This window comes from Felis catus, chromosome D2 (genome assembly GCF_018350175.1).
Source record: "Felis catus isolate Fca126 chromosome D2, F.catus_Fca126_mat1.0, whole genome shotgun sequence".
Taxonomy (NCBI): domain Eukaryota; kingdom Metazoa; phylum Chordata; class Mammalia; order Carnivora; family Felidae; genus Felis; species Felis catus.
In genome coordinates this window covers 16690742-16714557 of record NC_058378.1, presented here as the reverse complement: position 1 = coordinate 16714557, position 23816 = coordinate 16690742, and the positions used below count along the sequence as shown (strand labels likewise).

Below are 23816 nucleotides of genomic sequence, written 5' to 3'. Positions count from 1 at the left end.
AGAGAGATAGCACGCGCACAAGTGGGGGAGGGGCAGAGAGAGAGAGACACACACACAGAATCTGAGGCAGGCTCCAGGCTCCAAGCTGTCAGCACAGAGCCCGATGGCGGGGCTTGAACCCACGATCCGTGAGATCATGACCTGAGCTGAAGTCAGACGCTTAACTGACTGAGCCACCCAGGTACCCCTATTCTGCTTACTTTTTAGATACAAATCAGATTCATATCTATATGTAGATCTATCTATCTACCATAGATAGATAGAACTACATATATATAAAGGCAGAACTGTAAAGTTATCTGCATTTTTATGGTATTTGTGCTTTCACAGTGGCCTTGATAATTTACAATATTTCATTGGCTGAGGAAGCGATGTCTAGATTTTTTTATTTTCATTTTTTAATGTTTATTTTTGAGAGAGAGACAGAGTACGAGTGGAGGTGGGGGAGCAGAGAGAGAGAGAGAGGGGGACACAGAATCCGAAGCAGGCTCCAGGCTCTGAGCTGTCAGCACAGAGCCTGACACGGGGCTCGAACCCACAAACTGTGAAATCATGACCCCAGCTAAAGTCGTATGCTTAACTGACTGAGCCACCCAGGCGCCCCAGCGATGTCTAGATTTAAACCACACTTCAGTGATTATATGGCTGGCGCAAACCACTTCTTTCTCACCATCTTCCCAAAGAGGGAGGGATGGAAACATGGAAGTCACATGACATGAATTTGTTAGAATGGTCATCCATGGGGGACAGCAATGAGCAAAGGTATTCAGAGGGGCTGTAAGAAATAGTCATCTGAACTGAGGTTTTCCCAACTGTAATAATGAGAGCACTGGCCTTGGTAAATGTTGGTTTCTTCCTTGACTAAAATTCTTTGATTCCAGAAGTGGCGCAAAACAGCAATATTTTTAGCACCGTGAAGACACATTTCTATCGGGGAAAGGGACCTTCTGTGTTATATACACAGCTCTGTAAACCATAGCCATTGCCGTGAGCCCTTCTGGCATGGGATGTCCTAGCAGGTGCATTGTCTGGCCTCTCTCCTGCCCTGTAACATTCTCACTCTACGTACTTCTGAAGGCAACCATCAGAGCAAAAGGAGGGTGCGGGAGAGCTCTGGGGCCTCAGGTGCTGGCTAGGGAGGAGCTAGTGATGTGTGTTCATCTCAGGCACACACTTAACCACGTGATTCCAGAGGCGTCAACCCCCAGAGGGTTCATTCCTTCCTCAGTACTGTTGAACTACACACTCACAAAAGCCACATGGTGCGTGGGGTCGCTGGGAAGAGAAATGTTCTTACTGCTTTCAGTGGCGTAGGGCCTTATTTTCCAAATGGGTTTATCCTTTAACTGGCTAGTGGAAAAGACACAAGGAGAAAGGCCAGGATTTTTCCAGCACTGGGCAGCCCCAGATGGGGGCCTGTTTGAAACCCGGCGGCGGAGGGTAGGGTCTTAGAGACCCCGAGTCCCTGTTGGCACCCAGGGCTGTTCTAACATTCCAACCCTCGTGTTTTTAATTCTTGCCCCTCAGGGACTTGCTCATTTTACATACTGATTAGTTTATGGCAGCAATGCTAATTTGCACTGACATTAGGGATTACACATTGAGAATTATTAAATATAAAGGGAACAACACGGTAGAAGGAAGAGGGAGCCTGGCTCAGAGGACTGAACATCTGAACAACAGACACCTGTCCCTGGCTTCATTACTGAGCCACAGCGTGTCCTGGGGCCGCCACTCAGCCATCTATGGATGGCTTTCTATACTCAGAGTCAAAGAGTGCGAGACAGGGAGATGAGTTTTGGTTAATCACAGGGGCTTTTCTTATGGCTTTAGTAATGAATGTGATTAACAATAATATGGAGAATTCCCAGTTACCCACCTGTAGCGCCTCTGTAGCTAATTTTCAATTCTATGTTGATTTCCTTCAATAACTCCCAGCCCGACCCAGATGGTATCTATTTAGGAAATTCAGGAAACTCTTAATATTTGCATAAGCAGAGCAAATTGGGAAATAAATTAGTGCAAAGAAATGATCCAATGAAATAGAAAGCTGAATATAAACGACTTCTGGATTTCCTAAGGCCACGGACTCATGAGATCATTGAACAGATATTTGCTAAGCCCCTACTCAGTGCAGAGCACAAGATGAGGTGAGTTCTTTCCCCTCCTGAGGCTGTCAGTCTGGAGCACGTGGCTGCGAGACAGGCCAAGACTCTGGAGCCCAGAGGGGGAAGCACGTCCCATTCCCACGGACGTCAGTAGTTGGTGATGGTTTTGTTCCAGAGACTTCCTCTTCTGATACGTGTAAAGATCCTCGGGGACATTTCATCTGTAATCTTCACTGTGTAGGACCGTGTGCCCACTGGAGATGCATCCAGAGGTCATTTTCCGGATGCAAACACCACACACGAGGGACGGCAAACAGCAAAGCTCTCTGAGGGCTGAGGGGTTCTGCCTCCTTCTTCCTACCTGGTGCGAGGGTGGGGCCTGCACCCAGTAGGTGCACGGCGTTCATTTGTTGAATAAACTGATTAGGACCCTCGTAATCAGCCATATAGGGAAGGCATCATCATCCTCACCACCTTCCTCATTTAAAATTTTTTTTTTCAACGTTTTTATTTATTTTTGGGACAGAGAGAGACAGAGCATGAACGGGGGATGGGCAGAGAGAGAGGGAGACACAGAATCGGAAATAGGCTCCAGGCTCTGAGCTGTCAGCCCAGAGCCTGACGCGGGGCTCAAACTCACGGACCGTGAGATCGTGACCTGGCTGAAGTCGGACGCTTAACCGACTGCGCCACCCAGGCGCCCCCCTTCCTCATTTTAAAAACGAGGAAGGTGAGGTTCAGAGAGCTTTAATGAATCCAAGGACTCGCGGCTAGAAAAAGGCAGAACTAGGGCTCAAAGCTCACCTCCCTCCCCGTGCTGAGCCCTCCCTTTCATTCTCAGCTGGGCCTGCTGGGGAGCAAGCAAGGGGACTTAATCTGTGGGTGTGGGTGGCGTGTGATTAGAAGAAGCCAGGAGGAAACAGAAGTTTATAATCTTGCCGAGAGCCTAAACGGCATCAGGTTGTCCAGGAAAGGACTGGGAAGGGGGGGATCAGCCGGATGCACCCCTGACCCCTGGACTCTGCTGTTTGTTCTCATTGTGACCGAGAGCAAGTCACTGAATGCCCCTGACACCTGCTTCCTCAGTGGCAAAACTCTAATAATAAATACTTCCTCTTAGGTCTGTAAGGAGAAGTGAGTGTGACAAAAATGATAGTGTCTGGTGCACAGAAACTTCTCAACTCATGCTAGTTTGTTTTATTATGATCAGCCTAAGCATTTTTATTACAACGACTCCTGTAATTTGCCTTCAAGCACATGAATCAGAGAGTAACAGGTCTTAAAATAAATTTCTAAATTGCGTGGTCTGTTACAATAAGCAGTTTTTGAGATTATTCAGAGAATGTGAATCTGTGTCAGGCCCAGGAATACGAGGAGGGTTCCCTTTTCTGTAGCTTCTGTTTCACAACTTAGAAAAGCTGAGGTGACTTATTTTCTACCATTGTTTCCAAAAATATCAGGGCTGCAGTGCTTGGTTGGCTCCCTCATTTGTAAATGCCACGTTAAGATTGAGGAAGTGGGAGACTCACTTCCACCTTTCAACTCCTAGAGTAATAAGCTTGAGACCTGGGTTGAGCATTTGTCCGTTGCCTTATATTTTCCTTCCGGTGTGTGTCTCCCCTGCTCTGGGCAGGAACCAAGTCTTCTTTACTGCTGGGTCCCTAGCACCCAGCACAGTCCATGGCACATAGTGGGTGAGCTTGATGGCGTTTGCTTTTTCAGGATGTTTGAACGAAATGGGGTAAGAGTGAAAGGAGATGAACAAAGAACAAACACGTTAGGATCAGTTACTCATTTTCTCCTCCCCCCCCCGCCTTCCTTTCGTCCTTCCTTCCTCCCTCTCTCCTTCCTTCCTTCCTTCCTTCCTTCCTTCCTTCCTTCCTTCCTCCCCCCTTCCTTCCTTTCTTTCTTCATTCCTCCCTTCCTTTCTTCCTCCTCCCTCCCCCCTTCCTCTTCCTTCCTTCCTTCCTTCCTTCCTTCCTTCCTTCCTCCTTCCCCCCTTCCTCTTCCTTCCTTCCTTTCTTCCTTCCTTCCTCCCTTCCTTTCTTCCTTCCTCCCTCCCCCCTTCCCCTTCCTTCCTTCCTTCCTTCCTTCCTTCCTTCCTTCCTTCTTCCCCCTTCCTCTTCCTTCCTTCCTTCCTTTCTTCCTTCCTTCCTCCCTTCCTTTCTTCCTTCTTCCCTCCCCCCTTCCTCTTCCTTCCTTCCTTCCTTCCTTCCTTCCTTCCTTCCTTCCTCCCTCCCCCCTTCCTCTTCCTTCCTTCCTTCCTTCCTTCCTTCCTTCCTTCCTTCCTCCCTTCCTTTCTTCCTTCCTCCCTCCCCCCTTCCTCTTCCTTCCTTCCTTCCTCCCTCCCCCTTCTCCTTCCTTCCTTCCTTCCTTCCTTCCTTCCTTCCTTCCTCTTCCTTCCTTCCTCCCTCCCCTTCCCCTTCCTTCCTTCCTTCCTTCCTTTTTGAATATAGCTGTCACACACTGTTACATTAGTTCAGGTATGCAACTTAGTGATTTGACAAGTTTATACTGTATGCTGTGTTCACCAGAAGTGTAGCTACCATGTGTCTTGTTCCATGGCTGTGACAATATCATTGACTCTGTTCCTTAGGCTGTGCCTTTTATTCTGGTGACTTACTCATTCCGGAACTGGAAGCCTGTATCTCCTTATCACCCATTTCACCCAACCCCCCACTCCCAACGTTCTGGCAACCATCAGTTTGTTCTCTGTATTCATAGGTCGTATTCTGGTTTTTGTCTATTCATTGAATATTTACCCAGAGAAGATGAAAATACTAATTTAAAAAGATACATGCATCCCTCTGTTTATTGCAGCATTATTTACAGTGGCTAAGACATGGAAGCAACCTCAGAGTCCATCAGGAGACAAATGGATAAGGAAAACGTGGCACATGCGCATGTGCATATACATGGTGGAATATTATACAGCCATAAAAAAGAACGACACTGTGCCATTTGGGACAATGGATGGACCTAGAGGGTATTATGCTAAGTGAAATAAGGGAAATAAACTAGACTAAGAAAGACAAATACCATGTAATTCCATTCATAAATGGAATCTAAGAACAATGAGTTGTTTTCTTTCTGAGAAATGTGGAGGGACTGAGACCCTGTGTGCATGCACAGATGAGAACATGCAGCTTTGTGCTCCTACTTGCTGAATCCTGAAGTCGGTATGCATGTGCAGGCTAGGTACAGCTCTCTGGAAGGAGATCCCGAGGGAGGGGACAGGTGTACTTTATGCCTTTGACTGTCTGAAGGTATGGATACCTGCTTTCCCACAGGGGATGACACCCTTGATCATTAATGTATGAAATGTGATTGATTTCAAACACAGACATGTCTGTTTTGTCCAAGGGCTACAACAGACAGGTTGGCTATGTTAAAATATTTAAGTAAACAGTGTAGCTACTTAGTGTATGTGGTAGAAAACATTTCCATTATGGTGTTAAAAATAACATACTAGAGAAAACTTAGAAAATCAAAGATTGGCCAAAAGAAGAAATTCCACCACTCAGAGGTGAGAGCTGGTAACATTTTGGTGGATATTTTCCTTATCTTCTATATACATGTGTTTTTTTTCCTTACAATAGTTGTTTCATAGTATACATATTACCATAATAGCTGCTTTGAAAAAAGTGATCGTTTTCCATGGGGTTATATCTTCTTTGGTGACCTAATTTTAGTGGCTGCATAGAGTGACTGCTGTTGTTGACTGCTGTGGTCCTCATTTGGGGTACAATTGTGTGTGTTCAGTTTTGGGCTATTAAAAATGTATTTTTGCAGTCAATCTTTGTGCACATCTGTGATCATTTACATATGATGAATTCTTAGGAGTGGGAATATAGGATCCAAGTTATATTATATTTTATGCTAAATTCTTATTCCCTTCCCTCACCAAACAATCATGGTTCCTGGAAACCTTTGCCAGTTAGGTGAAAAATGATATTTTATGTTGTGTGAATTTGCACTGAAAAGTATTCTTGATGGTAAACATTTTCCTTGACTCTTTGTAATTCCTTTGTTTGAATTTCTGATCGACGTGTTAGTCTTTATTCTTCTTGGTTTGATAGAACTCTTGAAATTAGCAATAGTTTTCCCTTTTCTGATTCCTGACTGGCAATATTTTCCCCAGCTTGTTGTTTGCCTTTTAATTGTAGTTGGTGGTGTTTTCCTAGACAGTAGCCTCCTTGAATGGTTGACATGGGTTTTCACTTAGGGTATATATATATTTTTCTGTCCAACTGCATTGAGCCAGAAATTGAATACTTTAAGGACGAATTTGTCATCCTTTAAGGACAAATGCCCGCAAGACCCTTACAAATGCAACTCACCAGCATGAGCTCAAGCCTATGCTGCATTTCCCCCAGCTTTGACCAAATGTGTCAACTCCTGCAGGAAAAAGACACGGAGCCAGATTTTAAGTGGGTTTTGACAGTCTTTTAGCAAACCTTTTTGAGAAGCTCTGACCCAGGCATCTGCAAACCAGTCATACCTCTTCTTAATCTCCACAGCCTGGAATTTGGCTCTGGACGATCAAGTCAGTGCTGTCCAATAAAACATAATGCAAACCACAGGCACGATTTCAGGTTATCCAGTAGCCACACTAAATAGAAGAAGAAACAGGTGAAATTAATTTTACAAAATATTTCATGCAACCCAATACATTGAAAATATTAGCATTCCAACCTGTAACGCACAAAAAATATTGAGATATTTTTGCCCTCTTTAAGTCTTTAAAATCTGGCGTGGGGGCGCCTGTCTGGTTCAGTCGGTAGAGCCTGCAACTCTTGATCTTGTCAAGGTCTTGAGTTTGAGCCCCATGTTGGACATGGAGCCTAATTAAAAAACAAAAATATCTGGGGGCGTATTTTACAATTTCAGCACATAGCACACGGGACTAGGGGCCATGGTACTGGACGATGCAGGTGTAAAACAGTCTGGCTATGGGTGAAAAAGCAAAAGCCCCAACAGATTGTAATTAAAACAGAAACTTACATTAGGGACCTCATCCCTATGACCTGCCTAAGTGTGAGAACAGCTGGTGGCCACTTGGTGAAATTTCTCTCTCTCTCTTTTTTTTTTTTTTTTTAATTTTAGAGTGAGAGAAAGAGAGAGCATGAGCAGGGGAGGTGGGGTGGGGAGAGAGAGAGAGCGAGAGAGAGAGAATCCTAAGCAGGCTACACCCTGAGCGCAGAGCCCGACGCAGGGCTCGATCCCACGACCTTGGGATCATGACCTGAGCCGAAATCAAGAGTCGGACGCTCAACTGACTGAGCCACCCAGGTGCCCCTGAAATTTCTTTCTCTCAACATTTTGTAGATCTGGGGATTTCAGCTTCTCTACCTCTGTACCAATATGCATGTTTTACTTTAAGGGCCAGCAGTGACGGCGCCCAAGCCCTGCTCAGAATGGAGCCAAAGCGGTTCGAACCCACTGCCCAGGACGCCCTGCGTGTGTCCATCACCAGACGAGACTGGCTTCTTCAGGAAAAGCAGCAGCTGCAGGTAAGCAGGTGAAGAAGAATCTTCAGGAAATAGGCCAGCATTTTTCTTACCCATTTAAGCCACACGGGGCAGGGCGGATCTTTGCTTTGCTTGAATGTAGCAATTAGAGCTTTGGCCGTCCACCCGTGAAGTACAAAAGGGAGAGATGGGTGGAGATGGCTGGAGGGCTTGTAGGAATCTCATTACCTACTAGGGGTTTGAAAGCTCAGTGGTGTTTGTGCCTGTTTTCGATATTCCTCATTACCTTTTGAATACGCTTTCCTTGTCTGCCAGGCCAATTTGTCACCTCTTATCATTTTGACCTTTACGAGGTTCTTTTGAAAAGCAGGAAGAAATCCGTGCTATGAAAATCCTTTATGGAAAATCGTATCCAGTTAGGACTGTAAGGAATAGCTGTTAGAGGGCAGAGTTGTAAGTAGGGACTGGGCAGGCTGGCATGTCTGGGAAAAGCTGGCGGGCATTGCATGTCCAGGTTGGCCCAGAGCAGTTGGCCAGGGGCTAGAAGTCTTGGAGCAGCACTGACTTAAAGGCAAGAGGCAATCAGGAGGTTGAAAGCTCCTCTATCCCCACCTTAAAGCTGGGTCTACACCTGCTGGAACCTGGAGGCTTTGAGGCAGGAATGGGGAACAAGAAGGAAGCATCCATTGAAGGCATCTGGACTTCCAGAAGGAGCATGGGTCTTTAATACCTGAGAGTTAATCTTGGTTTAGGCTCTAAATAACAGAATGAATTTAGATCAGTTTATGGGGCTTGGACAAGTTACTGGACCGCCCTCCTCCCATCCCCACTCCCTCATGCAGGGTATTCTTGTTATCTGAGTTTGCCCACCCAGATCCCCAAAATAGCAAGGTGGCAAAGGGAAGCCAAAGTCGTCACAATTTGAAAATATTCTCCAATAAACTGAATGCTTATATATTCAATGAGCATTACCACAAAAGTTCGGGTGAAAATGTGAAATCTTGTTTTTGGTTTTGAAGAATATGTATCAGTTAACGGTCTACATAATTCCTGCTGATGTCAGAGTGTCCAGAAAATAATTTTAGCTCAGGATACTTAGTGTTTGAAGGGAATGTTCTTGGCAGAACTCTGGGGGAGAGGTGGATATTCATTCAGCAGGTATTTGAATGCCTCAGATACTGTTTGAAATGCTTAGGATTGAATGCTTAGGGTGAAGTTGATGTTCTAGTAGGGGTGGGCGTGGGGAGATACATAAGAAATGGCAAACATAATAAATACCTAAATTATCTACTTACCCTGTTGTAGGGTGGTAAGAGCTATCATGCGTAGGCTCAGGTCAACTCATTGAACAGTGAGATTAAAGCAGAGGGAACAGCCATGTGAAGCCTGCAGTGTGGATATGCCTCCTGTATGCAAAGGGCAGCCAGGAGGCCAGGCTAGGATAGAATGGTGGAGGAGAAGGTCAGGGAGAAAAGGGATCTTGCAGGGCCTTGCACACCTTTGTAATCACTTGAGCTTCTCTCTGACTGGAATGTGGAGCCGTTGGAGGGTTCTAAGCAGTGAAGTGACATAATCTGATCCCATTTTAAAGAATCACTTTGACTTCTGTGTTAAGAATAGGGTGTGGGCCGTTTGCACTGCTGATGGGAATGCAAACTGGTGAAGCCATTCTGGAAAAAAGTATGGGGGTTCCTCAAAAAATTAAAGATAGAACTACCCTACAACCCAGCAACTGCTCTACTAGGTACTTACCCAAGGGATACAGGTGTGCTATTTCTAAGGGGCACATGCACCCCAATGGTTATAGGAGCACTATCAACAGTAACCCAAGTATGGAAAGAGCCTATGTGTCAATCGATGGATGAATGGATAAAGAAGATGTGGTGTGTGTGTGTGTGTGTGTGTGTGTGTGTGTACACACACACAATGGAGTATTACTCGGCAGTCAAAAAAAAAGAAATCTTGCCATTTTCAACAGCATGGATGGAATTGGAGTGTATTATGCTAAGTGAAATTAGTCAAAGAAAGACAAATATCATATGACTTCACTCATGGAATTTAAGATACAAACCAGATGAAGATAGGGGAAGGGAGGGAAAAATAATATAAAAACAGGGAGGGGGCAAAACATAAGAGACTCCTAAATACAGAGAACTGAGGGTTACTGGAGGGGTTTTGGATACGGAGATGGGCTAAATGGGTGATGGGCATTAAGGAGGACACTTGCTGGGGTGAGCACTGGGTGTTATATGTAGGGGATGAATCACCGGATTCTACTCCTGAAATCATTATTGCACTATATGCTAACTAACTTGGATGCAAATTTTAAAAAATAAATTAAAAAACAAAGAATAGGGCATAGGGCCACTGTGAAAAAGCACAGTGAGTCCTCAGAGCATTAAAAATAGAATTACTGTGGCACCTGGGTGGCTCAGTCTTTTGAGTGTTTGACTCTTGATATCTGCTCAGGTCGTGATGCTGTGGTCAGGGGATGGAGCCCCACATAGGTCTCCACACTGAGCCTGGAGCCTGCTTGGGATCCTCTCTCCCCCCCACCCCCCTCTTTGTGTGCCTCTTCCCTGCTGGTGCTCTTTCTCAAAATAAATAAATAAACATCAAAAAAAAAAAAAATAGAATTACCACACAATGAAGCAATTCTACTTCTGGGTAGATGCCCAAAGGAATTGAAATCAGGGCCTCAAAGAGATGTCCATAGCAGCGTTATTCACGATAGCCAAAAGGTGTCCCTCTGTAGGTGAGTGGATAAATCAAATGTGGTACATCCACACAATGGACTATTGTACAGACTTAAAAAGGAAGGAAATTCTGACACATGGTGCAACTTGGATGAACCTTGAGGACATGATGCTAAGCGAAAGAAGCAAAAGGACAAATACTCTGATTCTACTTCTATGAGGTTTCTAGAGATTCATAGACACAGAAAGTAGAAGGGTGGTTGCCAAGGGTTGGGGGAAGGCAGGGTAATGGGGAGCTGGAGTTTAATGGGGACAGAGTTCTGGTTTATGAGATGAAACGAGTTCTTAGACAGACAGCGGCAGTCGTCGCAGAGCAGTGTGAATGTACTCAGCACCACGGAACTGGCATTAAAAGTGGTTAAGATGGGGTGCCTGGAATTTTGGCTCAGGTCATGATCTCACGGTTTTGTGGGTTCGAGCCCTGCACTGGGCTCCATGTGGACAGTGCAGAGCCTGCTTGGGATTCTCTTTCTCCCTCTCTCTCTGCCCCTCCCCTACTCACCCTGTCTCTCCCCCACTCTCTCCCTCAAAATAAATAAATAAACTGGGGCGCCTGGGTGGCGCAGTCGGTTAAGCGTCCGACTTCAGCCAGGTCACGATCTTGCGGTCTGTGAGTTCGAGCCCCGCATCGGGCTCTGGGCTGATGGCTCAGAGCCTGGAGCCTGTTTCCGATTCTGTGTCTCCCTCTCTCTCTGCCCTCCCCCCATTCATGCTCTGTCTCTCTCTGTCCCAAAAATAAATAAACGTTGAAAAAAAAAATAAAAAAAAATAAACTTCAAAAAAAAATCTTAACGAGATGATTAAGGTGGTGAATTCTATGTTACATGTATTTACCACAGTTTAAAAAGAAGAAAGAAAGAAAGGAACAGGGTTTGGGCAGAGGCGGAGTTGGGGAGTTTAACTGGGAAACAATGGCAATAATACTGTAGTGTTGGACCAATGGAGACACACATTGTCTTCTTCTTGGCGTGTCTTAGGGGTGGATCTTCAGCTCAGCCTCAGAGTCCATCCCCCACCCCCTACTGGAAGTGGGGTCAGGAGGTTGCAGTTGTAGGTGATCTGTACCTTGGGTTTAAGACCACGTGGATAAGAGCTGGGGAGGCACCCAGGATTAGCGCTCTGCTCTTATCAGCCAGAAACCCATGCACACATCATGGGAGGGTGGTGACGGAAAGAGCCTCATTTTAAATTCAGAACACCGTGCGCTGTGAGATGATTATGTGCTCTAACACCGTGCACACGATGTGTGTTCAGTTGCCTGCTGCTTGTTTTCTTCTTTGACCTCAAGAGTGGATGATACTCTATAGATTCTTTGGATTTTGGTTTGCTATATTAGTGGAAATTAAATTTACTTAATATTTTTTATGAACCTTAGACTGTATCAAACTATCTGCAGCATCCCTTTGCTCTTTCAATCTTGTAGACTTAGGAAATTGTGATTTAAAAAAGATTTTTTTTAACATTTATTCATTTTTGAGAAACAGAGAGAGACAGAGCGTGAGTGGGGGAGGGACAGAGAGAGAGGGAGACACAGAATCCGAAGCAGGCTCCAGGCTCTGAGCTGTCAGCACAGAGCCCAACATGGGGCTTGAACTCATGGACCGTGAGATCACGACCTGAGCCGAAGTCGGAAGCTCAACTGACTGGGCCACCTTGGCGTCCCAGGAAATTGTGATTTTTAATCTTTCTCTACACACTAACTTGTCATGGTACCTCAAGCACGTGACGTTTGCTGCTCTGTGTTGTAGCTCTTCTGCCCGAAAGGAAGTAAGTCATCTGCTTGGTTCTTCCAAGTCAAATTCCTGGCTCACCCCCCATAGTTATTTAATACTTGGGAGAGAATGTTTTTCCTTATGCCAACTAATCAGAAATACAAAGCTGGCGTGATTTTTCCACTTCAGCAAACCTCCAAAAATCTGCCCGGCTCAGAAGGGGAGCTTCACGGCTCTCATGCATATGGCTGACTTTCATTTGACGGACTCATTACCAGCAGAGCGGTTTGCCACGAGCAGGGTTAACTTATAAAATCTGGTTTCTCCGCTTTCTACAGAAAGAAATCGAAGCTCTCCAAGCAAGAATGTCTGTGCTGGAAGCAAAAGATGAGCAACTGAGAAGGGAAATAGAAGAACAAGAGCGGCTGCTCCCGTGGCAGGGCTGCGACCTGGCCGCCCTGGTGGGCAGGCTGTCCCTGGGCGAGCTGCAGGAGGTCAGCAAGGCCTTGCACGACACCCTGGCCTTAGCCAACCAGATTCCCCTCCATGCAGAACCACCTGACGCTGTAAGGAGGTATTGATTTCCTAACTGACTTCGGATCACTCGCTTCCTTGACCTGTTTATGGGATTGATGCTGCCTGCTGTCCCTCATACACAAGAATTTTCTGAGCAGGGCTGTAGTTTTTCAGCAGAAGCACTATCATTATTTTGAACAGGAGAATTCTTCATTGTGTGGGGCAGACCTGAGTATTTCGAGGTATTTTACAACCTGGCCAGCAATCCAACCTACTAAATGCCCATATTCCTTCCCATTCTACTGTGTACTGAGTTATCCCCAGGGGCATCTTCTCTCCCTTTGAGGTCTGTTGGGAGATTCTGATGCCAGTCTTGGCTGAGGACAATCATCTGAAGAGAGGTGAACTATACTCTCCCTGAGGGTGGGGGGTGAGCCGTTAAGAGGGGGAAGCTCAGTCAATGACAGTGTTTCCGTTAGGAAGAATGCATGGTTGTTAATAATAGCTAGCATTTATTGAGCGCTTACTCTTTGCCAGGCATTGTGCTAAGCTTTATGAGTTGCTTCTATTATCATGTTTACTTTATAGATGAAGAAAACAAAGTTCAAGGTTAGCAATTTGCCGGAAGTCCCAATAAGAGGCAAAATTGATACTTAAGCTGCTGTCTGTTCCTTCTCAGCCGAGTTTCCTATCTGTTTCCTGTGGAGTGAGAATCTTGCCTGTATTCTGTATTGTGCAGTGCCCACAAGAGGCACTTCACTGTCTTATACTTCAATGTCATGTTCCTATTTTGGTGAAGGACAGAACTCGCACATCCACGTGCTTTAGATAAAAAGCCGAGGAGTGCCCGGATGAGTATGCAGCTGGGTAGTGAGGTCTGCAAGTGCTGTGGGTGTCGAGCAAGGGGGGCGATTCGTGTTCTGCTTCGTTGGTTTGCCGAAGACAGTGCTTCATAAAACTAACCGCCTGTCGTGGCTGAGAACATGGACTCCGCCATCTGATTATCCTCACTCAGCCACGTGGCAGCTAGAATCCTTTATTATTTGGGGGAGGGGATGATAGTAATAACGCCTATGTTACAGGGCTGTTATGTGGACCAGCTGCTAACACATATAAAGCTCTTATAGCAGTTTACTATGGTTACCGCTTATCGGTTTTTTTTCCTAAATATTTTAAACATTTTTTATTTTTTTATATATATAGAGAAAGTGCAACTGGGGAGGGGGGCAGAGGGGGAGAGAGAGAGAGAGAGAGAGAGAGAGAGAGAATCTTAAGCAGGCTCCAGGCTCAGCACAGAGCCTGGTACGGGGCTTGATCCCATGACCCTGGGATCATGACCTGAGCTGAAATCAAGAGTCAGACACTCAACTGGCTGAGCCACCCAGGCATTTGTCATTTTTTAAAACTTATTTTTTAAATATTTATTTAATTTTGAGAGAGAAGGAGAGAGAGCATGAGTGGGGGAGGGGCAGAGAGAGAGGGGAAACAGAGGATTCCAAGCAGACTCTGTGCTGACAGCAGCGAGCCCGATGTGGGCCTTGAACTCATGAACTGTGAGATCATGACCTGAGCCAAAGTTGGAAGGTCAACTGACTGGGCCACCCAGGTGCCCTTCCACTTGTCATTTTTATTATGGGATTTCAGGCTCCTGAAGGCCTTCAAACTGCCTGTCCCAATGTGTCTTAGACTATTCAGTGAATAACGGTCCCCTCTTATACACATATCACATCCTATCCAGCCAAGAAAAGCCAGCCCCGGATGCTGTTCTAGGGAGGTGCTCAGGACCCCTTCCAGCCCTAATACTTCCCTTCAGAATCTAACTCATGCCCACGGAGAAGAAGAAGAGATTTGGATTGTTGCCAAATTTCAACTAAAGGAAACTGACCACTGACTATGCCACATGCTCTCCCTCTGCACCTTCATATGTATCCTTATACTGTTGCCTCAGCCTGTAAGGCTCTTTCCCACTCCTGCTTCCTGTGGAAGTCATTCTACATCTTTATGTGTCCACACACACACACACACACACACACATACATACACATACATAGGTGCAAGTCTATATAATATGTATAGTATATACTTTGTATGTCATATATCATCCGTATGCACATAGTAACAGGTGCATTGTATTATACATTATATGCATGTATCATGTGTAATGCATAAGATGAAATATCCATGCGAATTTACTATTCTCTTTACACATGCATATATTTACATGTGAGACTTAAAATGATCCCTTTTTGGTCCTGCCATCCAGATGTGCCCTACTTGTTTCTCCTTTTGCTTTTAACAGCACAGAGGTTTCTTATACGCCTCTCTTCTCTCCCGGAAGCTGATGACTCTTTGCGGGACGGAGCTGGGGTGTGCTTAACTTAGAATCCGCTGCAGTGTGGCACAAAGCCTCTGTGTTCTGAGCTGAATTCATGGGCAGCACCCTTGCGGGTGTGTCCTGGGCCCGTACAGAGATGCAGAGGGCGTGCTTTCTCACACACTAACTCGTGGTGATCAGAGCATCCCGGTCTGGCAGGCGGGCCACCCTCCTTGTCGGCACGTTACAGACGAAGATGCAAAAACTCCAGAAGTTTTCCTGGTGATGCAGCTGCTAAGAGACCTTGTATACATCCACAGCGGCCGTGGCGTCCGAACCAATAAAAGACAGTCTCTTTCCAGAGCTCCCAGGAAGTTGTTTCTCTTCGTGTAAAACAAGGATCCCCATGGTACAGCAGGCTGATAGAGTGGGGCCCTAGCTTGGATCCTCTCATTTCTATAGAGCCTGTTACTCTGCCCAAGTTCTCAGCCTGGGATGTTCATCAGGAGCTCAGAGCACTGCCGGCACTGAGCGGAGTTTTGTGTTGCTGCAGGGTGACCACCCTGGGGCATCACATAATCTGGATGACCCTTGGCATCTCCTTTATTTACTCAGAGGTACAGGCAGGCTCCTCCCTGCCTTAGGGCAGTTTGGGGTGTGTAGGTACAGGTTTTGACCCATCAGCTTCCTTTCTTCCACACTAGGGAGGTGAGGCTTCACGCTGTTCCTGGCCAAAAATATTAACTGGAAAAATCATTGTTGTTATGTGGGCTTTCCATTTAAGAAGGAAGTCACACCTTTTCCAAGCTGATGGGCTGCAGCATGGACTCCCAGAAATGGAGAAGTTGAAAGGAGCCAGCGTGCAGTCATATGGCTTCATAGATCAGAGAGTGCTGGGTCTAGTATTTTTAACTAATCGTGCATGATCCTGTTAACTTAGTTTTTCCTATGAGATACTGGTTTTCTTTTAGAAGATGTTGACTTGGGTGGGGTTGGGGGGGGGGCGGGCATATCTCATAGGAACCCCAGCCAGAGGAATGGATCTTCCGTGCATCAGTAGCTTTGTTGACAAACATCTTTGTTTTTTTATGAGAAGAGTTTCTTCTTAGGCCAGATGGGGAGATGCTGACAAATTGTGAAATAGGCCAATCTTGAAGTCTTACGAAGACAAGGTGTAGCGACTGGTATTGTTACAAATATCTGGAGAAACAGACCACTCAACATCACAGCTGTTGTCATCATCACCGGTGAAGATTTTTCATAGAGACCAGCTCACAACCCAGGGTGCTGTCTAGGAAGAAGCTGTTTCTGATTTACTCAACTCAGTAATGTGCAAGTTCAAAGGGAAGGATATGCTTCTTTCCTGGATAAACTACACATTCAGCTTGAAAAGGAACTAGGATAGCAATCGGCACTTCTGAGAAAATCACTGGTGGAGACTGCGTGCTTGCATGGCGCCATCGTTTCTGAGCGTTGCTTGTTGGGAATCATCTGGAGGATTTCAGGGAAGGACTGGAAGTAGAAGGTTGTGTGCTGGGGACCAGAGACCCAGTGGCTTTTATTTGGACATTCTAATGGAAGTCAAAGTGGCCCTCTGAATTTTCTGTCTGCGTTTTGGATCAAGTATCTTAGGATGGAATGAAGAGCTGCCTTCTCAGAGGTATCCTAGCTGCCTTTTGATAGAGCCAAGAAAAATGGTTTTCCTTCAGTGGTCAAGGAACATTTTTAAGGCCCTGGGAATCAGAGACTCCACAGTGTGGAAGCCGACAGAGCAGGGATGTATAAAGAAGAGGGGCCACCGGAAAGATATGTTCATCCGAAATTCCTTTATTCCCGGGATTCCAACCCTTAAAACATACTCCTTGTCTTCCCTTGTAAATTTCCTTTACTGGGAGAGGTCTAGATGGATGTCTTTTATCCAGTGAGCTTGATTCTCTGTCCACATTAACCGTCCCTTCTCATTCCATCCCATACTGACTCCACTTCCATTATCGGTAATGGGATTGGATGTGAGGGGTGTGGGTGGGGAGAAGGATGGGGACACAGAGAGGAAGGATGTGACAGGTTCTGGGGTTTGCCTTGAGCCACATCCCTGTATGTGGGGTGTGAGTTTCCATCTGTTTGTTTGGCATAAAGTGAGGAAGGTCACGACTTATAGCTCATCTCTCTCCAGTGCCATTAGCTCAGCCCCCCGGCCTTTGTAGTTCCGTGTGCCTTGCACACCAGGGAAGAGTCGGGCTCTGACCCTGGCCAGCAGCATGTGGCCAACTATAAAGCAACGTAGGAATAATCACAAGTGATGACAATAGACATGAGGGCTGCGTACGGTGCTTCCTAACATTCTTTAGATCCTCGTGGCTGGCTCCTATTAGCCTGTGGTCGAGTTCTTCATTCCTCAGCTCCTGGAATTTTTCATGCTTCACGTGAAATGTGTCCTGGAAGCTCATGGATGAATTGTTTCTCGCGCATTTGGAAGAAATGTGTCACATCGTTTTACAAACCATTGGCACAAACTGTGAAACGAATTCAACCCCTGGTTGCAGGGCGGCTGGCTGGACCTTGGTGCACCCGGGACCTCAGTCAGCATGACTGGGCAGCACGGGCCGTGGGCGGCAAGCCGGGGCTGCTCCCTCCTCCCTGTCATGTAGCGCTCTGGGCTTTCTGGTGAGGGTGGCAGACGGTTCAGGAGCTCGGGCATCCGGGTTACATCCCTGTTGCCCAGTCCACGGTGAGCAGCCCAGGCCGATATCACGGTTCCTTTCAAGACCGACTTGACATAGTGAAATTCAGCGGTTCACAATCGACTGGGAAAAAAAAAAAAATCAATAGTCCCACTTTCCCCTCAGATACATTTCTTACCAGAGTGAGGAGACACAGTGAACAGCAAGGCCTGGATTGGAAAACAGCCTCCCACACCCTTCCAGGAGGAGCATGGTAGATCCCTAGAGTGTGTACAGGGAGGTGGCTGGGTGAGGTGCGTGAGGTGGCCCCAAAGTGGGGCAGCGCGGATGCTTCAGGAGAGCCCCTCAGGTCTCCCAGCCTCTCTCCATTTGAGTGGCTGCGTTCTTCAGTCTCTCCATCTAGTTTTTGTTTTTCTTCCTTCTCTGCCTCTGTCCGTCACCTGATAGGTCTGTCAAAAGCAGTGGCTGTATGGAACTAATCCATTAGAAATCATTCGGCAGGGGCACCTGGGTGGCTCAGTCAGTTGAGCTTCCGACTTTTGATTTCAGCTCAGGTCATGATCCCAGGGTCATGGGATCGAGCCCCATGTAGGGCTCTGCACTGAGCACAGAGCCTGCTTAAGATTCGGTCTCTCTGCCCCCCTCTGCCCTTCTCTTCCGTTCTCTCTCTAAAAAAAGCAAGCAAGCAAGCAAGCAAGCAAGCAAGAAAGAAAGAAAGGAAGAAAGAGAAAGAAAAAAGAAATCCTTTGGCAATGGTGGCTCTGTTGTTGCTAGAACTGCTGTTCAGGAGATTCTGACTTTTCTTTCTTTATTGTAAAGCATATGCCTTGCTTTCCCCAGGAATTGCTGAGACAGGCAGTATTCTTCCAGACAGCCGGTGCATTGAGTTGGTGGCACAGTAGCAAATCAAGATTGATGTGTCCTTGTAGCAGCGTGTCTAAAGCAGTGTCATCACTGTTTGGGACTGCTCTGTAGGTGTGCCTTACAAATCTCATATTTATCATGTCTTTCTTTCTTACTTAGACCTGTAATCATCATCACACATTAATTTTAACATTGCTAGTGTTTACAGAATGCCAATTTTGTTCACTGTGACTCTATAAGATATATTGGACAATATATTTGTTTTATGCGCATTTTGCATATGAGGCTGCTGAGGGTCCCAATTCACACAGCAGCAATGTTCTGACATCTTTGGCCAACCTTTGATATAGTGGGACTGGGAGAGAGATGGTTAACACTGACAGCTCAGGAGAGACTGGGGCTTTGAACCCAGTGCCCAGGCAGGCAATGGAGAGAAGTCTGGCTAGCCAGGGCATGGGTCCGTGGGTCCAAGTAAAAAGAGAATAGATGTCATTCCAGACTGGTGATGGTTGTCTCTCTGCCCCACAGATCACCTGGTGTCACCTGAGAGGGATCAGAGCAAATAGCTCTCTGCACACAGGCAACCAACTGCTTCAGGTCAGAGAGGGCAAGGAGCCAGTCCTGGCCCTCCAGGCGCTGGAAGTCTTGTTTATAAAATGAAGGTTTGAACCAGCCAATGTTGAAGGTTCCTTCTGGATCTAGAACACTTTTGCACTTTAAGATTTTGTGAAATCAGCTAAGACAAACAGTTTGAAAACACAGTAAAACACAGTAATTCTGTTCCTAATGGCCCCCAGATGGGTTCCCCTGCCAGGTTCCCTGCAGACTGTGATCATCTGTGGGGCACGGTGTTCAAGTTCTGTCTTTTCTCAGCGAGTCAGTGCTAATGACCAGCATGTCACTAGACGCGGGCTAGAACCCAAATCCACATTGTAGCTACTGCTCAGAGTTTGGAATGCAACTCACTGCCGTCAACTCCTGTGTCCTTTGGAAGGTCATCATTACATGCAACGAGAAAAGTATACCCATCACAACTTGGAAGAGAAGGAAAGGGTTGGAAAAGAAGGAAAGGGTTTGAAAGAAACTACCACCTCTCTGGGTGGGTGCAGTGGCCACTCACTCCAAGAAGACAAAAAACTCTGTGTTTGTTGAGTGTATTTGAGAACTTCAGGGGAGGAATCTCCCCTTACGTACAGATATTTTTTAAAAAACTTCATTTTGTGCTAGATTAAGTTTAGTATGATTTTCTATCTCTGTGCCTTGTTTCCTTCAAGGAATTTACAGTGTCGGTCGTCACTTAGGTGGTTCTTCTTGGGAGGCTTGTAATTTGTAGACTTATCCATTCCTCTTCTGTAATTTAGCGATCAGAGTAACTATTTTCAGCTAGAACCCCAGGGATTCTTAAAGATGGGAGATAATCATTTTAAAGTGATTGCAGCCAGTTCTCCTATTATTGTGATTGTGAGCCATCTCTCGGCATACTTGAATGCATGTGGCCTATTTTAAAAGTTTCTCTTCTGGTCAATTTCAATGTTTTATTTTCCCTGATGATCACCTTGAGAACTGTTGTGTACTTAACTTCTTTGTAACTTGAGTGTCTCCTAAAATCTTCTATTCCTTTCTACTGATTTTCTTATTCCTGACATATCCCAAGAGTGTTTCCCTGTTTGTAGGTTACACATTACTGTTCCCCATTCTGACCCTTCGATGTTAATTTAACACACCCCTAGACCGTTCTTCAGACCTTGAGCTGAAGGTTGAAAGCACTTCCAGTGAAAGGTAATTCTGTTCTGCTCAGATACAACCTTTTCAAGTGACTGTAGGGAATAGCCCCAGGTTGGGAATGCCAGCTCATTGGTCGTGGCAGTTTAGTTAGTTAAGAGCACTTCTTAACTACTAATTTAATTACTAATTTAATTAACCCATTCTGTGCTGATTCCTAGGCTGCTGGGACAACCCGAAACAGTGCCTCTAGGTTTCTGTAGAAACCCTGCACTTTATATATTAAGGTCATTTTTCTTAAGCTCTTCGTCTTGGCTGCCATTATCGTGACTACTTTGTACATCCTTTTGGGCAAATTTCTTCAGTTTTCTCTGAGTTGTATTGATATTGGTGTTTGTTTTTTTTATTCAGTCGCTTGTTTAGGCAGCTGGATTTTTTTTCCTGATGTTCATTCATTTCGTTCATCAACAATCTATTTTTGAAATCTTTAGTAAAATGTGTGTATCTTTAGTTTACCCATTGAAACATTTTAGGAAATAAAATATATAATATTTTCTAGTTTCAGGCATTTGACAGATCTGTTGCTTGGTCAGCAGGTTTTGAAAGAGCCTGAGAGAAATGTAAGGTTTACACTGTTTTGCAGGCTTTACTGTGCGAATGCTTGTTCTTCGACAGACAGCAGGTAATTAAAGATGACTCAGAAAAGCGTCATAAACCCAAACCAGAAAGTACAACCTTTTGGACAAGCTTCATCGTTATGGAAAGTATACATGTTTATAAATTTAGGAAAACAGCACACATTTTGCAATGTTAATATTAAATGGAAATGCAAGCAGTTCAGGGTGGTTCTTTAAAAAAGCAATGAGACGTCACTTATTAAGTAGTTGGAATTAGGGGGACGGTGATTGAAATGGAAATCTGAAGTTGCCTTTGAATCCCTTAACAGAGTAAACCCAGAGGCAACCTCATTTCCCCCTTGAACCACATTGTAATGTTTTTAAGGATTAGACTCACAGGAGTTTGGTGGAGAAAAGCTCTATAGCCCAGAATTGAAATCTTTTTGAATGTTTAAATACCTTTGGGTTATGATAAAAGTTGAAAATGTGGAGCCCACTTGGTTACCAGTCTTCAAAAGGCTGGTAATTTATTTTCTCCTTGTGTGTAAGAGGAAGGGGTAGAGAGCAGAGTATTTAAGATCTGAATGTAAGGCTTTTCATATTTTTGACTCCCGCTCTCATTTCTTCTTCATTAGACAGCCTAAAATCCCTTACAGATAGACAAATACCTGCAAATCTAAATGCTTCTGGCCTATGAATTACACTTTTGATTTGGAGTAAGATGGTTTGAGAAGCACTGAACGATCTGCTTGAATTAACACTAGGAGTATTTGGGTAAGCCAAATACCAGGTTAATCAGTTGGAAATAAACATGTGATTGTTAACGGACCTGGCCTCAGAGGCAAGCTGTGACTCTTGTGGTATCAGGCACTCTCCCAGTGGGGGCGGGAACTGGCAAGGGTGGCGGGCGAGGAGCGCATGCGCACGAGCGTGCGCACATCCGTGCCGTCTTACTCCTATCAGTAAATTCGCGAGGCTCTGCAAATCCAGTGAATTCAGCGCTAGCGCTGGTTTTCTCTGCTGCCTGTCTTCGCATCAGCTCCCTACTGACCACGGGAAGTCTTTTCGAGAAGGTGGAAATCCTTGCCCGCTCTTGCTCGTTCTCTCTCTGCTGTCCCCTTTAGGAGTACTTACATAAGCTACGTAGATACATTTTATTAAGAATTTAGATGGGGCGCCTGGGTGGCGCAGTCGGTTAAGCGTCCGACTTCAGCCAGGTCACGATCTCGCGGTCCGTGGGTTCGAGCCCCGCGTCGGGCTCTGGGCTGATGGCTCGGAGCCTGGAGCCTGTTTCCGATTCTGTGTCTCCCTCTCTCTCTCTGCCCCTCCCCCGTTCATGCTGTGTCTCTCTCTGTCCCAAAAATAAATAAACGTTGTTTAAAAAAAAAAAAAAAAAAAAGAATTTAGAGTCTTACAAAATACGACATCTCCGTCTCAGTTTGCTGACTTAGTTGGGGAAGTTGGACTTTACCACAATAACTCTGGAGAGTGTAGTGTTTCAGTTAGAGCTGAGACACAGGATCCCGGGAATTCAGAGAAAGACTCAGTAAGAGGACGAGTCACTAATGAGATCCATCCATATCCAGAGAAGGAATCAAAGGACTGAATATTGGAGTGTTTCTGTGGCTTGTTTTTCTTCATTTCTTTCACTTAATCTCTTTTGCTTGGGGCAGAGAGGGAAATATCACACATATTTACTTTACCCTGGTTAAAAAGCCATTTGCTTGATTTCTGTCAGATTACTCAAACTGTTTTCTTACGCTGATACTGTCATGGTTGTTTGTATGAACCGTTTATTAAAAAATCTTTCTGGGGGCGCCTGGGTGGCGCAGTCGGTTAAGCGTCCGACTTCAGCCAGGTCACTATCTCGCGGTCCGTGAGTTCGAGCCCCGCTTCGGGCTCTGGGCTGATGGCTCAGAGCCTGGATCCTGTTTCTGATTCTGTGTCTCCCTCTCTCTCTGCCCCTCCCCCGTTCATGCTCTGTCTCTCTCTGTCTCAAAAATAAATAAACGTAAAAAAAAAAAATTAAAAAAAAAAATCTTTCTGGACTTCACTCTTCCCAAGGTCCCCAGGACGAATATGGGTGTCTGTCACGTGAGCAGGCACTGCTGTCATGCTCCTGTCCTTGCCACTGAGCATGCCCGAAATTGTGTGCTGTGCCAGAGGTGGTAAGGATGGCCACAGGTTGCCAGAGCTTGGGCCCCTGGGCACAGACCCTCTCCGCTGCACCACGAGGGCTTCCCCAAGGGTAAATGTTCCAGGTCTCCATAGCTTTTACAGACTTAAAGAATGGCTTGCTCCTGATGAGTACATGTGCCCTATCGTGCCTTCCCGAGATCATCTGAAGCCTGGAGGAATTCTTGGCATTTTTTTTTTTTTTTTTTTTTTTTTTTTTTGGTCTGTGCCCTGGGTATGTCCCACTGATGACATGTGACATTATCAACCGTGAGGCAAGAAGGGTCCAAAGAAGGAAAAGGCCAAGGAGATAAAATCTTGCATTTCCTAAAGCTGTTTTTGCTGTCATTTCCTTAACCACTTGCCCCCGACAGAAGGTTAGAGGACAGAGCAGTAATTGGCAAGGTTGTTAATGTCAACGGATTCCTGCACTTTTTTTTTTTTTTTTTAATTCAAGACCCGAGTAATGCCTTTGCGAGGGTGGCTGTCATTTTGCCCTTTATGTCATTTCTAACTTGCCTTAGTAACAATCTCTCATTCTTTAACTTATTTTTATTAAACAAGACACAAGGGATAGAATTGCGAACGGGGAGAGAGAAAGGAGGTCAGGGAGAAGGCTGTTCAGAGATGAAATTGATAATCCTCCTTTCCCAGAGCTTTTTGCTAAAATGGAGCTTCAGCATCAGGCCACGTATACACATGCAAAGCGATGGACAGGTGACTGCCAATAGGCGGCAGATTTTCTGCACAACTCTGTTCTGAGGGCTGAAAAACCGTGCCTTGCTTTGAAAAATGACAGATGTCTGGCCTCTATTTCTGCCTCTGTCACTAACGTCCTCTGGCACTTTATATAACCTCTGTGTCTTTTAGACTCTCTGGC

General features: G+C 45.6%; 1 protein-coding gene and 1 long non-coding RNA gene across 12 annotated transcripts in view; one reads left to right on the top strand and one right to left on the bottom strand.

Moving 5' to 3' along the window:
• The window catches only part of DISC1 (DISC1 scaffold protein), a 369472-nt gene that overhangs the window by 104024 nt on the left and 241632 nt on the right, over nucleotides 1–23816 (top strand). For 9 of the 11 annotated variants that reach the window (XM_019813074.3, XM_045039941.1, XM_003993922.5 and 6 more), the window contains 2 exons: nucleotides 7492–7621; nucleotides 12386–12621. In XM_019813074.3, the coding sequence (XP_019668633.3) occupies nucleotides 7492–7621; nucleotides 12386–12621 (366 nt within the window). The remainder of the gene's footprint in view (nucleotides 1–7491; nucleotides 7622–12385; nucleotides 12622–23816) is intronic. The other 2 variants (XM_045039946.1, XR_006586906.1) reach the window with 1 other exon arrangement.
• On the bottom strand, nucleotides 3283–21940 carry LOC109492421. The gene is made up of 4 exons (XR_002146269.3): nucleotides 21591–21940; nucleotides 6610–6720; nucleotides 6449–6506; nucleotides 3283–3821 (listed from the first exon to the last, which is right to left on the bottom strand). It is a non-coding gene; the product is annotated as an uncharacterized LOC109492421 (long non-coding RNA).